The sequence below is a fragment of the Penicillium daleae genome (assembly GCF_028827525.1).
Source record: "Penicillium daleae strain IBT 16125 chromosome Unknown utg000002l_segment0_segment0, whole genome shotgun sequence".
Taxonomy (NCBI): domain Eukaryota; kingdom Fungi; phylum Ascomycota; class Eurotiomycetes; order Eurotiales; family Aspergillaceae; genus Penicillium; species Penicillium daleae.
Window position 1 is genome coordinate 7,296,258 of NW_026623150.1, and position 15,600 is coordinate 7,311,857.

General features: G+C 51.9%; 5 protein-coding genes across 5 annotated transcripts; 3 read left to right on the top strand and 2 right to left on the bottom strand.

Moving 5' to 3' along the window:
- Positions 1–67: 67 nt before the first annotated feature.
- Positions 68–1,013, bottom strand: N7458_003496 (SDR family oxidoreductase; the record flags this gene model as incomplete). Its single annotated transcript, XM_056906879.1, has 4 exons — positions 68–334; positions 388–591; positions 647–894; positions 965–1,013. The coding sequence occupies 4 exons, from the start codon at positions 1,011–1,013 to the stop codon at positions 68–70; spliced, it is 768 nt and encodes a 255-aa protein (XP_056770986.1).
- Positions 1,014–2,105: 1,092 nt separating this feature from the next.
- Positions 2,106–2,693, bottom strand: N7458_003497 (PaaI family thioesterase; the record flags this gene model as incomplete). The annotated part of the gene is made up of 1 exon (XM_056906880.1): positions 2,106–2,693. One exon carries the CDS (start codon positions 2,691–2,693, stop codon positions 2,106–2,108), a length of 588 nt encoding a protein of 195 aa, XP_056770987.1.
- A 1,305-nt stretch (positions 2,694–3,998) lies between these two features.
- On the top strand, positions 3,999–5,862 carry N7458_003498 (Zn(II)2Cys6 transcription factor; the record flags this gene model as incomplete). The annotated part of the gene is made up of 2 exons (XM_056906881.1): positions 3,999–4,880; positions 4,942–5,862. The coding sequence occupies 2 exons, from the start codon at positions 3,999–4,001 to the stop codon at positions 5,860–5,862; spliced, it is 1,803 nt and encodes a 600-aa protein (XP_056770988.1).
- A 1,540-nt stretch (positions 5,863–7,402) lies between these two features.
- Positions 7,403–9,588, top strand: N7458_003499 (putative amino acid permease; the record flags this gene model as incomplete). The annotated part of the gene is made up of 10 exons (XM_056906882.1): positions 7,403–7,507; positions 7,577–7,597; positions 7,659–7,707; positions 7,765–8,031; positions 8,089–8,123; positions 8,177–8,297; positions 8,360–8,703; positions 8,757–8,879; positions 8,932–9,334; positions 9,401–9,588. 10 exons carry the CDS (start codon positions 7,403–7,405, stop codon positions 9,586–9,588), a joined length of 1,656 nt encoding a protein of 551 aa, XP_056770989.1.
- Positions 9,589–11,057: 1,469 nt separating this feature from the next.
- N7458_003500 (putative nicotinamide nucleotide transhydrogenase) lies at positions 11,058–14,701 on the top strand (the record flags this gene model as incomplete). Its single annotated transcript, XM_056906883.1, has 5 exons — positions 11,058–11,151; positions 11,236–14,145; positions 14,215–14,403; positions 14,506–14,580; positions 14,670–14,701. The coding sequence occupies 5 exons, from the start codon at positions 11,058–11,060 to the stop codon at positions 14,699–14,701; spliced, it is 3,300 nt and encodes a 1,099-aa protein (XP_056770990.1).
- Positions 14,702–15,600: the final 899 nt, after the last annotated feature.

Sequence of the window (15,600 nt, forward strand, 5' to 3'; positions counted from 1 at the left end):
TCAATGAAACCACCTATGATGATAATTGCGCCCGTTGTCATAGACGGACATATGTTAATATCAGCGCTTAGATACACTTTCCACCATCAATAACCATCTCAGTACCATTAATGAAGCGGCCCTCTTCACTGCCAAGGTAGAGACAGATGTTGGCAATATCATCCGCCTCCGTCAAGCGGCCCAAGGGTACATTTCCAATGAACTTTTGTCTATTCTCGGGAGTATCTTCCATGCCGGTAAACATGGAGAAGAGACCGGTACCGGACAAGAGGGGAGCGACGCTGTTGACTCGAATGTTGTGAGGACCATACTCAGCGGCGAGGCCCTTGGTAGCCTACGATAGTCAGTGAGTAAATTTGTTCAGTCTCAAAGGTACAGGTGACCTACGTTTGTGACAGCGCCCTTGGAGGCGTTATACCACACCAGGCCTGGTCGGGGACGACTAGCACCAGTCGAAGAGATATTGATCATGGAACCACCCTGGCCTTGCTCGATGAATTTGGGCATCACGACGCTGGCAGACCAGTAGATGCTCTTGACATTAACATTAAACACTCGCTCCCACTCATCCTCGGTCACCTCTGCGGTAGGCTGTCACCGAGTTAGTCGGTTTTGCAAAACCATGTCCGAAGAAGAGACTGTGTACCTTGTTCCGATAGCTAGTTCCGGCATTATTCACCACAATATCCAGTCTTCCGAACTCAGAGAAAGCCAAATCAACAATAGCTGTCCACTCGGATTTTTGTGTAACGTCCATGCGCTGGAACTTGAGGTTGCCGGGGTTCTGAGCAGCGACCTGTTCGCCTCCCTGAACATTGATATCTGCGACCAGCACCTTGGCACCTTCTTCACCGAATCGGCGGGCGATAGCGGCACCAAAGCCGGAGCCTCCTCCTGTAATTTTAAAGGATATGAGGTTAATTTAGGTCAATGCAGGAAGTCAATGACTTGACAAGTGCCTCACCGGTAACAATGGCAACCTTTCCTTGCAATCTGGAGCCTTGGGCGGACATTTTTGCAGATGTGGAGATGAATTATGTGTGAGAAAACAAAGTTCAGACAGGAGAAATCGCAAGTTTAAAAGAACACGAGCAATGAGGGGCAATCGGATGTTCGGCGTGAAATCCGTGGTTTCCCCGCATTGCGCCGAGCCCAACACGCCGTCACGGCTATATGCTGCTCAAAGTACCGTGGACTTCTCCACTACTTGAAACTAAGTTTCAATAATGTGAATTGCATGGAGATGTCCTATAAGAAGGTGGGATAGCCCTGTCATTCCTGGCGCTCCTGCGGTCGAGCAGATAGTAGCGCACGGGAAAGCCAATCCCGCTAATGCAGCGTTAGCTTCAGGGACGGGGTTCGCCCGAAAGGTTGATGAAAGGGCATTTTTTCAGGGAATCATAGGGTTATAACATTCAAAGAGTCTTGAGATGAAACCTGAAAAGATTATTGTGTCAGAATACTTGTTAGCAAGTAGCTAACCCATGAATATCTGATGGTTTTGCCTGTCTCCGAAATACATGGATGCCGAGGAGCGATCTACAGATGTTTAGGACCCACCTCGAAGGACCGGATTCCGTCCAGAGAATTCAAATATCCACCGTGTTAAAAGGGTTTGTCGAATTAGATTGGCAGAAGGCCATAGCGACTGGCTATGTTCCTTACACTATTCCTACACAATGTGATCTGACCAGGGTATTTCCAGTTCCCCAACTGGTTGACCGAACCGAAGCTTAAAGCGTCCTGATGGAGCCTTCTAGCTTGGAACAATTCTCCAAAACAGGTACCCAAGAATCTATCGAGACAATAATTGAATATAATTCTCGAGAAAAACAAGTGTAAGGGCGTGCTAGGCTAAAATTAGCCTCCGCCCCTCCTAAGCCCTCAATTCCTGTACCTCAAATCTATAAAATTGCATGCCATAGATGTACGAAGTCAACAAATAAACAGCCCTGGGACTTCCATCGAAACGTCATGTCAAAAGGGCAAGCAAAACGCGGGTCCACAGGTACATAGTGACCCCTCCGCTACTTAGCTCAAGATCTATAAGAGTCTCCCAATACCTGGAATATTCTCTGCTCAGCTCAATACATCAAGGGAATCTGCTAGAAAAGCCTTACCTCAATTTGCCTCGGCTCCATAAAAAGCCCTCTAGCCTCCGCAATCAAAGTCGTCTCTTGGCCGTCAACGGAAAGAGTCTCAATCTGACTGTGCCCCCAAGCTTTCCGACCCTGCAATTCTGTCGTCTCCGCAGACAAGGCGATATATGAATTGGCCATCAACGGCTGGTGATGCTCAATGTTGAGATTGGCAGTGACGCCGACTTTGTGGGGTAGAGCTGCAAAGCAACACCTTGCCAGTCCTTCGTCGAAAAGGGCTGCAATTAGCCCGTTATGGACGATTCCTGGATAATCACACAAGTCTTCTCCAAGGTGCATAAGCATCACCATTTTCTCGCCGTTCTCTTTGCTGAAAACATATGGTGGCACGGAGATTTTTCGAGGCCCCGTAAGTGCACCCGTCATGAAATTTTGGGCGCGAATGCGCTCTGCTACCTTCAAGTGTGGTCGCACTTCGGTGTACTCTGGATCGTTTCGTAGAGAGATCGCGACCGGATGGTTCTGGATGAACGTATCAATCTGATCCGATGACTGGGTGGCGTCTTCTAAGGCTCCCGGTGCGATCGACCCCATTTTGACTATGTGAAAAATCGGGTTTATTGTGATAATGGCACAGCTTTCAAGATGTTGGAATATGCAGTATAGTAGGGATATGAAGGAGTCTCGGTGATCTGCGGGCTGAGGCGGATTACCTCGGGAACCCATCAAACTTCCGTGCCCCCGAACCAGTGGTGTCTCGGCATGCCTGTCTATCCCCATAGACAGAGGTCATCATATCGAGGTAAGTTCGGAGTTTATTTCTTAGCCTTACCGTGTTTCATTGAACTTGATTGAGCTTCAAGCCTAGTCGATAGGTGTATATTTGTTCTCTCCCACTTGAAAATGTGACAAGAGGGTAAGCAAAGCCCCTTCGCCTGTCGACTCTGTTCGCAGTCACTCTCTAAATACTCCGTAAACCCATTTCACAAAAGCTTTCTACATTAGTAAACCAGGACCCGGTTTGATCTAAAACATATCACTCGATATATGTACTTGAGATGTTCTTGGTGGGTCCAAAGGCAGACACCCGCAGATCTATGAACAAGCTAATACAGTAGTAGCCTCCTGGGATTGAAAGTGCATGATTTGGAGACTAGCTCGCAGATCCGAGGCTCCAAATTACAATTTGCAACACCAAGTACTGTACATAATGATTAAGTATCAGATGATGCAAATTGGCTGATCATAGTTCATCCCCCTGTACCTCTGTGACCTCGTTCCAAACCAGGTGGAAGTAATAGATGCATCAACACGGATCTAGACGACTTTGAGTTGACCTAATAAGCTGGCTAGCTCTACATTGAGTTCACTATAGACTTCTTAGCTCAGTCTGATCGGAAGTACTCCGTATAGTTAGTTAATTACCGCCTCAAGCATCGGCTTAATAACAGAGTTTCCAGTCGGGCAACGCGGGGGAGAAGATGCCTCCGAAAGTAGAAAACAGTGCAGCCAAACACCAGCGGAGGAGAGATGCTCAGATAAGGAGGTACTCATTCTATATGGTTCTATATGCACAGTATTTCATAGTCCATTTCTCGAGATTCTCAGATTGTGATATATTGTTCGTCTTTCTGTCTCGACTTCTTACTGGACCGTGTCTTTGCAGCCCCTGGCGGAGGAGTCCACTGCCCCTCCTCCACCTACGCCCAACGCCCTAATTTCGCCCGTTGACGCTACTTTCTCAGCCTCGTCGCGTTTTCATTCTCTGCATATTACAATTGCCCCTCATTTGTACTCTTTGATACTATGTTCTCCTTCTCGTCCACGATGCATTAATCTCTCCTTCGCATACGTCTTCATGTCTCCACCCCACGCCTCGCTCCCCTCTCCACACCCCCCATGGAAGTTCGCAATGCGGGCGCTCCATTAAAGGCCGAATCGTCGCCAGACTCACGATCGCCCTCACAGTCCCAGTCATCCGACTCACAATCTCCATCGCAGCCCCCGTCGCGCACGAAACGACCCTCATCCGAGCCTGTCCCGCCTCGAAAACGCGTCCGCCGCTGGCACCATCGCGGATTTACGGGGTGCTCGACCTGTCGCCGTCGGCATGTTCGCTGCGACGAGGCGTCTCCGACGTGCAAGAACTGCACGCGCCTGGGGCTCGAGTGCGATGGCACGCAGGGTCGGATGACCTTTAAAGTCTATGGGCCATCACAGGCGCAGGATGCAGGCCAGGCACCCAGGCAGCAGAAGAAGGGCAGTAGCAGCCCCGAATCCCTGGGCGAGTCGTGCTTCACAAGTACTTTCTCTGTGAAGCTCGAAGGCGAGAAGGAGGGGGACTGCGAAGCCCTGGTGGTATCACCGACGACAGTGCCGCAATGGTCGGGCCAGACTCAATTCCGTTTCCAACAACCGCTTTTCCAGACAGACCTCCGATCATTGACGATTCAATGTACCGACGAGCATTACTTTTCCCATTTTGTCAATCAGGTGTCGAGCCTGTTGATCATATACGATACCCACATCAATATCAATCCATATCGCAGCTATTTCCCGGAATTCGCGCGGTCGTCTCCCTCGATGGTTGGCGCGATGCAGGCACTAGGCGCATTGCATCTGGCAAACACTTCGGTCGGCGCCAAGCGTAATCAACATTTCCAGCAGGCAATGGGGAAGTATGGGCAGGTTGTGAAGATGTTCCGGGATCGGTACGCTCTTCCTGGCGGACAACTTGGAATGAGGGACTTTGCGACCTGTTTGTTGTTGTGTCTATTTGAGGTGGGTGCCGCTCATGGCTCACATACGTGGGTGGAAGAATACCTGATTGACGTGACTATAGATGATGGACTCGCAACACCAAAACTGGGACGTCCACCTCAAGGGCGCGCGGGAAATCTACAACCTCCTCTTCTACCCGCATCCCGGCAGCGCTGCCCGCGAAGCACAACGACTCGTCGAGATCAACCACCCTCTCCGGCCCTTCCTCGTCTCGTTGCTCTCATATCTAGATGTGGCTGGTGCATGTGCGCGACCAGGTGGCACAGTGGTGACGGGAAGTTACTGGAAGACACTCGGAGGTGGATGGGAGTATAATCTCGGGATCCCGAGTCTGTCTACCTCGCCTCTTCCGGATGATCCACGCCTGCTGGAGTTACGACAAGCCTGGTCAAGTATGATGGAAGTTCAGACTGCGATCAGCACGTTTGCCCGCGATAAAGAGTGGATGTCCCCGGATCACCAGGATATGGTGTACAAGAAGATATTCCACCAGCTGGTAGCTTGGCGCGCTAGCACGCCGATCAGCCTACAATTGCTTGGAGATATGGATTTGGACGATGAGACTTTGCAAGGATTCCCGTATCCCGATATGTTGGAATACGTTGGGTGCGTGGAGGCCTATGAAAAGGCGACTTTCGTGCGCCTGCATCAGGTAGCTGGAGCCGGTCGGCCAAATTGGATCTCCGACCGCGCCTATCTAGACATGCTTATCACGCGAATTCTGACGCTGATCCGCAAACTTTCCAAGGACGTGGGTCAGTTGGCTGTCTTGTGGCCTCTTTTCATCGCCGGCCAGGAAACCCGCAAGGAAGCAGAGCAGCGGTATGTTCAGCAAACCATGCACGAGCTTAAGCGATTCGGCTTCAGGAATGTTGACAAGGCGCTGGAGCTCCTCGAAGGCGTTTGGTTTAAGCGGCGTGCGTTCCCTGAAGGCTGGACGGAGACACTAGAGGAGATCCAAACCAATATCCTCTTGCCCTGATCGGATATCCTGCGTTCTTTTTCTCAACACCTGAATCTTCTGGCGGCATGCCAAGGGAAGGCATATCCCAATGCTTTCTCATCGCCGAGATCTTCTCGGTCACGTCTCATACGACCCACAGAGCGTTGTCTATCTCTATACCCTCATTTCTCATCTGCTGGACTACTGTAACTCCGGCATATTCATACATAGCATCTTTCATGATAGAACATGGACTGCCTTGCCACGAACTTGGAACGACCGCGCTCATATATTTCGGAGTCTGGCTCATTGTTTATACCCACATGCATAGCTTCTGAACACGTCTTGTATTTTGAACATTTTAATGTGAATGATCAATGGTCGATCATGGTTTCGTGTCAAGCGAATCTCAATTCCTCATTCCAGCTCCTGTTCAATGACATTTTTGTTCTTCGTTCATGTCTAGACCGGCTACCCATGGGGTCAAAGGAAGGATTCGCAGATTTGACTTTGCCCATTCCATCAAAGCAAAGGCTCTCAACATCAAGCCAAGTGGAGCTGCCCGTAATCGGCCAAGCATTATCCAGTTTGGGCCATCAGAATCCGCGAATCACAAAGCTCGCTGCCATTAGTTGGTGAACTTCCCAGGCAATGCTTTACACATTACGCATATCCCGCCTTGCATTTGGCATCTGAATGGCCTTGTTTTTAACGCTTCGAACCACGGATGCTCTTTTAGATCCTCTGGGCTTCGCGAACCCCCCGGCCCGATGGGTCCATCCGCGCTGTTCTATGGTGCAGACTCCTGGAACCAGCTTAGTTGGTTAGTTAGCGGGTCCTCAACGGAGACTAGAGCGAAGCACTGAAAACGAGAAAAGACGAGTGGAAAATTCCCACTCCAAGTAGTTCCATCTCTAAAAGTCTTACTCCACGGACCAGACAGCTCCGGGTCTTCAACTGGTGGACTTGGACCTTTCCTATTATCAATCGTCACTTTTAATTCTTTCGCGCGGATCGAGCCTGCAACATTAAAAATCCCATTGCTTACTTCTGAATACCCGCGGTCGCTTCTTAGAATCCAGATCTTGAAGAACCCCAAACTCACGCCATCCCTGTCTATAAAGCCCTATCTGGACATTTTCCACTATTTGATTTACATTCAGGCGATCAGGGACCCCCACCATATCCCGCCAGCTTCAGATCTCGCCATCGCCTTGCCCGGATAGGTTACCCGCGTGGGCCGCGTTAAGCCAGCGCCCTCTTCCCTAAACTTCCCGCACGGTGGGGTTGGAACTTGGCAGGTTCCTGGTGTCTGGTCTGACCGAGGGCACGAAACGGCGCATCCAGAGCCAAGGGCCAAAAAGCCTTATCAACCAATTTTTTTGTTCTTGGATGTGTGCTTGATTCTCTTCGCGTGAGCTCTACGTATCAAGTGACTTTGTCGCATAACTCGGTGGGCAGGTGCTTCTACAGTATCTCTTGCGAGTGAAGAATCTGGTTTCCCGGTTTTTTCTTTTCCCGAGTAGACGTTCTTGGTTGAAGGGTGGATTTGCTCCGATTTCCGTCGACTGCTACCGCCATGGCGCTTGAACAGGATACCCTCGTGGTCGGTCGCGATGACCTGATCGCTGACGGAGAGGGTGATCGCAGCTCGATTGAGGCTAAGGATGATGCTGCTCTGTTGGTATGTGATTGCAATTGCGATGCGCTTCCATGTTTCCCGAGGGGCTTTTTTGCTGACTGCTTGTTGTAGCGGACGATGGGATATCAGCCGGTAGGTCTTGGTTTTGATATCTGATCTCGGAGATCGGCAACTGATACCTGCCTGGGAATAGGTGCTGCACCGGACGTACACGTTCTTTGAGAACTTTGCTACTACTTTCGGTATGTTCGGTATCGGAACCTGTGGTATGTGTGCTAGATGGCTGACGATATCTCTAGCTGCGCTTTACTTTGTCGGTGGAGTGCGCGTTACGTTTAGCACTGGTATTGCTGCTGGTGGAAACTTGGCTTACTGGACTAGCTACTTGGTTACTATGGTCTTCACTTTCATCACTGCGGCCGTCATTGCGGAAGTGTGCTCGGCGTCGCCGTCTGCTGGTTCGATCTACATCTGGGCTGCCGAGGCCGGTGGTCCCCGTTTTGGACGGCTTCTTGGTTTCGTGGTGGCTTGGTGGAGTACTACAGCCTGGACGACTTTCTGCGCAAGTACGATACTGACCTTCTTCCCGATTGGAATAAATATGGTGCTAAACTCAATGCTAGGCAACACCCAAGCGGCTGTCAACTACATGCTCGCTGTACGTCTCAGAAAGCACGCCTACTTCAGCAACCGTTCTAACACCATTACTAGGAACTCACGGTGTTCAATGTCGACTTTCCACAGGACACTGACAGTGTCAAATTCCGTGCCGTGCAGTGGATCTGCACAGAGGTCCTCCTCGCCCTGGCGGCTCTTTTGAACTTCCTTCCTCGTATGCCAGAACATACCCGCAATCCGTGATCCTTATTCATTATCACTAACCCCTATCGATAGCTCGATACTTCAAGTATGTCTTCTGGGTCTCTGCCGGATTCGTCATGCTCGATTTCTTCTTGAACCTCATCTGGCTTCCTATCGGCACTGCCCAGACCTGGGGATTCCGCTCGACTCATGAAGCCTTCATGACCACTTACAACGGCACCGGTGCCCCCGCGGGCTGGAACTGGTGCTTGTCTTACCTCGCTACTGCCGGTATCCTGATTGGATTCGATGCTTCGGGCCACGTCGCCGAGGAGACCAAGAACGCGTCTATCACTGCTGCGCGCGGTATCTTTTGGAGTACGGTTGTCAGTGGTTTTGGTGGCTTGGCTACCATCATCTTGTTCTTGTTCTGCGCTGTGAGTCTACTTGCCTAGTATTCTTGTTTTGATGTACTAACCTTACATTCTAGCCCACGGCGGATCAATTGATGGAGTTTGGCTCCCCTCAGCCGTTCGTTCCTCTCTACGCTGTTGTTCTCGGCCAGGGTGGTCACATCTTTATGAACATCATCTGCATTGTCGCTCTATGGCTAGTAAGACATCTTACCCATTCCTCTATGAAATCCTCTCCCTAATCTCATCCAGAACACCGCCATCGCCATCATCGCCGCCTCCCGCCTCGTCTTTGCCGTCGCCCGTGACGGTGTCCTCCCCTTCTCAAGCTGGGTTTCCAAGGTCGACGGCGGCCAACCACGCAACGCCGTCATCGTCGTTTGGGGCGTCGCCGCTCTGGTGACCTGCACCATCCTTCCCTCCAACGTGGCCTTTACCTCCCTCGTCTCCGCAGCCGGTGTGCCCAGCGCCGCCGCCTATGGCCTGATCTGTCTGGGCCGTCTCTTCTGCACACCAAACCGGTTCCCCAAGCCACAGTGGAGTCTGGGACGGTGGAGCAAGCCGTTCCAGTTCATTGGCGTGTTCTGGAATGGATGGGTTGTTGCTATCCTGTTCTCCCCGTATGAGTGGCCAGTTACTGGGCAGACTTTGAACTGTAAGTTAACCCGCTTTTCCCTTCCCTTCGTAGTCGAGAGGAAGTGCTCACATTCCTTTCTTCTAGACGCCCCTATTATCATGGGTGGTGTTACCATCCTGGCGCTGGTTTCGTACTTTGTCATGCCGGAGAGCGCGTGGCTTCCTCGGAACCGGATCACTCATTTCATTGATAGCAAGGGTGCTGGCACTGTCACTGAAACGGTGGAGGAAGTTAGTCCTTCGGCTCAGAATGATATGGCTCAGAGATCATGATGGATCTTTGGGGACGTGATCAGAAAATAAAAGTGTTTGATGGTGGGCCTTTTGGGGACACCTTGAGAAAGGGAAGTGGAAGCTTCCACGTTGGTATATACTGCTTTTGGCTTGGTGTATATGATTCATGAGGGGTTGGTACATAATTCTTGGTCATTTTGATTTGAGGGCTGTCTGGAATAATGAATGTTGCCTAGTTATGCCGTCTTTTCTAGATGTTGGTGGTTCCTTAGACTGGGTTTCCTCGTGGCACACAGTCCGTCCTATATAGTTCAGCAAGGTTAACTCCTTCCGCTCTACCTAGTTAGGTACCTGCTAAGGATGAGGTGTAAAATAGTTGAGATACTGCAAGCAGAAGTGGTGGTCTTTTTCTTTCCAGTCTGTCTTCGTCTTTTCTCTCCTCTTGTTTTCTCCTTTCTTTTGCTGTCGTCATGCTCACTATCGAAGCAGCCCGTGCTAGCTCCTTATCTAATCTGCATGGGTAGTTGGGTTAAACTCGGCAGCTACCTAATGTTCAAACCACCTTTTGAAGTACCTTTACACCTCCTATAAAAGGTTCAGACAGCAGAAAAAGAACAGTCTTGCAGTTCAGCCCAGCTACCCTCGTCTAATACATTCTCGAACACGCCCAGAAGCAAAAAAACGTGGATTGCGCATTGATCGCTTCAACTTGGCACCCCCGCATTGCCCGGCCGCGTGCCGGAGGATTCCCTCCTTTTGAATGGCTTCGGCGCAACTGGCGGAGCTCGCAGAAGCTCGCCATTCCTCCGATCCCCGGATAAATCGGGCCACTTGACCCCTGCAGTTGGATGCATCAGCTGCGGGGAAATCTCCAGGCACTCGAACCCAAAGATCAGACGCCCGGTTACCGGCGGATGGCTGGTATGACCTGAAAGGAGAGTACTCGGTGATTTATGAGGGTATCACGAGAAAATAGGATAGATGGATGAGATGCAAGAAGCTGTATCTTATATCCTGCTCCATGCATGCAACTTAGTAAAGCTCCATATCACTCTATCCTTTATATTTTATCGTCTTCAATCTCTGAAAACGTCACGGTGGGGAACCCCCGGACGATCCGCTCCGCCCCCCGCGGGGGGAATGGAGACGGTGGCGCCGCAGTTTGGGTGAGCCGGGAATTTGACGGCTCAATTGCGCAAGTGCCAGTGGAATAATCACAATACTGTCTTGGAAGTTCTTGGATTGGTGACTCTTGGATCCGGAGAACAGACCCCATCATGCCCCCAAGGCGCGTACCGTTTCATCGCAGCGTGTCCAAGTGTCCAGTCAGGCCTGGTCCTCTCCACATCCCTTCCCTCTCTTCCCTTCCTGCCCCCCCTCCTCCTCCGCCTCTTCTTCTCCTCTTCTCTTTCTTTCTTTCTTCTCTACTCTCCTCTCTACCGCCGGCACCTCCTCTCCCTCCGATGTGCCTCCTCTCCGCCTGATCCTCCCCTGCGAGACTGTCAGCCATGAGTGTCCCGCTACCCTTGCGGGCTGCACTGGGACCGTGTCTCGCGGTTCCCAGTGCGCGCGCGGGGAAATCATTCCTGCTGACCCAGTCCGGTACGTTTTATTTCTTTGGTGTCTCTGTATACCGTACACACATGATCACGCGAGCCGTCCGCTAATCCTCTTCTCCTGGAACAGTCTCTCAAATTCGCCGGTTTGCTTTCCTGACCTCGTCGCAGAAGAGACGTCCTCTTCCCCAGCCCCAATGGCCTCGCATCTCCAAACGTACTGCTACGACTACACCTCCGGCCTCGGAGCCTGTCTCGGAGCCTGTCTCGGAGCCTGTCTCGGTGACGCCCTACTCTGCGCTGACTGTGGGTGTGCCTCGCGAGATCGCCCCGAATGAGCGCCGTGTGGCCATCACCCCGCAGAATGTGACCATGCTTCTGAAGAAGGGCTTCTCCCGCGTACTCATCGAACGGGGCGCCGGCGAGGGGGCCCAATTACGCGACCATGTCTATGAAAAAGCCGGTGCGACGATCGTCGACCGGGACACGATCTATTCCGAGAGTGACATTGTCCTCAAAGTCCGAGGCCCGCAAGTGGACGGCCCATTCAATGAGGTCCAGGCTCTTCGCAAAGGCTCCACGGTAATCTCGTTTTTGTATCCGGCTCAGAATAAATCCGTCGTGGATGCGCTGGCGGCGCGCGGCGTGTCCGCGTTTGCGATGGACCGCATTCCGCGAATTTCTCGTGCCCAGGTTTTTGACGCCCTGAGTTCCATGGCCAACATTGCGGGATACAAGGCTGTGCTGGAAGCATCGAATCATTTTGGTCGGTTCCTGACGGGCCAGGTCACTGCTGCTGGGAAGATTCCTCCGAGTAAAGTTCTCGTCATCGGAGCGGGCGTCGCCGGTTTGAGTGCCATAGCCTCGGCCCGGCGAATGGGCGCGATTGTCCGTGGCTTCGATACTCGTCCCGCCGTCCGTGAACAGGTTCAATCGCTCGGTGCTGAGTTTGTCGAGGTCGATTTTCAGGAGGATGGCGCTGGCCAGGGCGGTTACGCCAAGGAAATGTCCAAGGAGTTTATCGAGGCCGAGATGAAGTTGTTCATGGAGCAGGCTCGCGAGGTCGATATTATTATCACCACGGCATTGATTCCCGGAAGGCCTGCTCCGAAGCTGATTACCAAAGAAATGGTGGCGGCGATGAAGCCCGGCTCGGTCATTGTGGATCTTGCGGCTGAAGCTGGTGGAAACTGTGAGGCGACTATTCCCGGCGAGCTGGCTAGCTACAAGGATGTCACGATCATTGGCTACACTGATCTGCCGTCCCGCTTGCCCACTCAGTCATCGACACTATACTCGAACAATATCGTCAAGCTGCTACTGTCTATGGCCCCCAAGGACAAGTCCTTTGGCATTGATTTCAATGACGAGGTAGTCCGGGGGTCCATCGTGACTCTTGATGGTGAAATCGTTCCTCCGGCTGCACCACCCACTCCACCTCCAACTCCAAAGCCCGAAGCCCAGGCGGCCGCTGCTAAGAAGGAAGAAGAGCTTGCTCTGACCCCCTGGCAGAAGGTCACTCGGGATGTCGCTCTGGTCACCGGTGCCATGGGCACCACGCTCGCCCTCGGCAAGGCCACCGGTCCTATCTTCATGAGCAACATGATGACCTTTGGTCTGGCCGGCCTGGTTGGATACCGCGCTGTCTGGGGTGTTGCCCCGTCTCTTCACTCGCCTCTGATGAGTGTCACCAATGCGATTTCAGGTATGGTCGGTATCGGCGGTCTGTTCATTATGGGCGGAGGTTATACCCCAACCACTCTTCCGGAGTACCTCGGCGCTGCTTCCGTGCTTTTGGCCTTCGTCAACGTGTCTGGTGGTTTCGTGGTGACGAAGCGTATGCTGGATATGTTCAAGCGGCCAACTGATCCTCCCGAGTACCCTTGGCTGTACGCCATTCCTGGCGTCCTGTTTGGTGGCGGTTTCCTTGCTGCTGTGAGCACGGGAATGTCTGGTCTCGTTCAGGCTGGATACCTTGTTAGCACGATCCTGTGTATGAGCTCGATATCGGGTCTTGCCTCGCAGACTACTGCCCGACGTGGAAACATCTTTGGTATCCTGGGTGTGGTTTCTGGTATTCTGGCTTCGCTGGCCGCCGTGGGCTTTGATACCGAGACACTCACTCAGTTTGCTGTCGTAGCGGGCACTGGTGCACTGGTCGGAGGATTGATTGGTCGTCGCATTACCCCTACTGGTCTTCCTCAGACCGTTGCCGCGCTGCACTCAGTCGTCGGTCTCGCAGCCGTCCTAACTAGCATTGGTAGTGTCATGGTTGACATTGCCGACATCTCGACTCTTCATCTGGTGACCGCTTATATGGGTGTCCTTATCGGCGGTGTCACCTTTACCGGGTCTATCGTCGCGTTCATGAAGCTTTCCGGCCGCATGTCTTCCACTCCAAAGATCCTCCCTGGTCGACATGTCATCAATTCGACGCTGCTGGGTAGTAATATCGCTACCATGGGAGCGTTTGTTACGATGGCACCTGCAAACCCAGGAATCGCAGCGGCCTGTCTGGGTGCAAACACTGTTCTTAGTTTCTTGAAGGGTTATACCACCACCTCAGCCATCGGTGGTGCTGATATGCCCGTCGTGATCACCGTGCTGAATGCCTACTCGGGCTTCGCACTCGTGGCCGAGGGACTGATGCTCAACAACCCGCTTCTCACCAGCGTCGGCTCCCTGATCGGTGTTAGTGGTTCCATCCTATCGTATATCATGTGTGTAGCCATGAACCGGTCTCTCACCAACGTTCTCTTCGGTGGTCTTTCGGCGCCCGCCCAGACCCAGAAGAAGATCGAAGGCGAAGTTACGCAGACCAGCATCGATGATACCGTAGAAGCCCTCTCCAGCGCGGAGAGTGTCATCATCATCGTTGGCTACGGCATGGCCGTCGCAAAGGCTCAATATGCCCTTGCCGAAATTGTCGCCATGCTCCGCGCCCGCGGTGTCACCGTTCGTTTCGCAATCCACCCCGTCGCTGGCCGTATGCCCGGCCAGTGCAACGTTCTCTTGGCCGAAGCGTCCGTGCCGTATGACAGTAAGTTTCCTGCACTCCACACAACTCCTCCTTCATACTTAGTGCAAAACCATACTAACACGCGGGCAGTCGTTCTGGAAATGGATGAGATCAACGACGACTTCGCCGATACAGATGTCACCCTCGTGATTGGCGCCAATGACACGGTCAACCCCATCGCTATGGAGCCCGACTCCGCGATTTCTGGCATGCCCGTTCTGCACGCGTGGAAGAGCAAGGAAGTGATTGTTATGAAGCGGGGCATGTCAAGTGGATACGGTACGTGGCCCTTCATTTGGCCACTCTATTAATTGCTTAATTTGTCCCTTGTATACACACGGCTTGGATATGACTAACACTAACCCTGTCTTCCAACCACAGCGGACGTGCCAAACCCCATGTTCTACATGCCCGGTACACGGATGTTATTCGGCGACGCGAAGACTTCTTGCGACGGTAAGTGGAGATCCCCCACTTTTTGACACCTCGATAGGGTTGTCCTTGGTTTTTTTTTGTTGAGAAAGCTAATTTGTCCCTTCCCGCAGCTATCAAAGCCGCCCTGGAGGCGCGCAAGTAGGCGTAGGGCGTCGGTTACGGTTTTCCCTCCGTGCTCCGACCACGGCGTGATACAGTACTCTATTCCATATTCCATTCTTCCTGTCTATCGAGTTGATTTCCCCGTCGTCGGTTATTGACTTTGTTTCCTTTCCTTTTTTTTTCCTTTCTCTCGTTCTGTGCCATGTAGTGATGGCCAGTGTTGTCACTTGTGATTACATACTGCATTATACCATGCGTTAACTACGGTGCGTTTCTAGATCTCTAGATTCTAGAATGAGCCGAGGGCGCTCACGCTCAGTTTGAATGGATTTATTGTACTTGAGATTCGTGTATACCTACCTATAACGGAACATCGTGTGAACGAACGCCTTCGCCTGTGTTTCTAGTCTCGGCATTAAAGTAGCCACCGCAGGACATGACTACGTAGAGTTGTATGAGAAGAGTGTCCTTTTCCTCATTAGTCTCGGCATTAAGAAGCCACCGCAAGACATGGCTATGTATGTAGTGGGCACATATTCAAAATAGGTGAGACCGATTCATTCGAGGTACAGTAGCCTAACTAGAGAACCAATCCAAATCCCACCAAACACAACACCGTCTGTCCCAAAGTATCAGGCGCATTCAAGCAACGCCGCGTGAGTTGGCTAAACCCGGTAGTTCACGCTCTCTCGCATTCATCCCAACGAAAATCAGGTAACCCTTCCAAGCAACTCGACACAAAAACCAGCCAAAATAATCAAAAACAAGGGACGATGTATCCATGGATTCGGCTCCGCAACGAGGATCCACCGGAACACAGCCCAGAAACCGTAGAGAAGGTTCAATTAGATAGACATTATCCAGCCGGGACTTTGAGTGACGGTGTTTTCCGGTGTTTGATCCAGTATTGAGTCCAATCAGGAGCCATCACCACTGGGC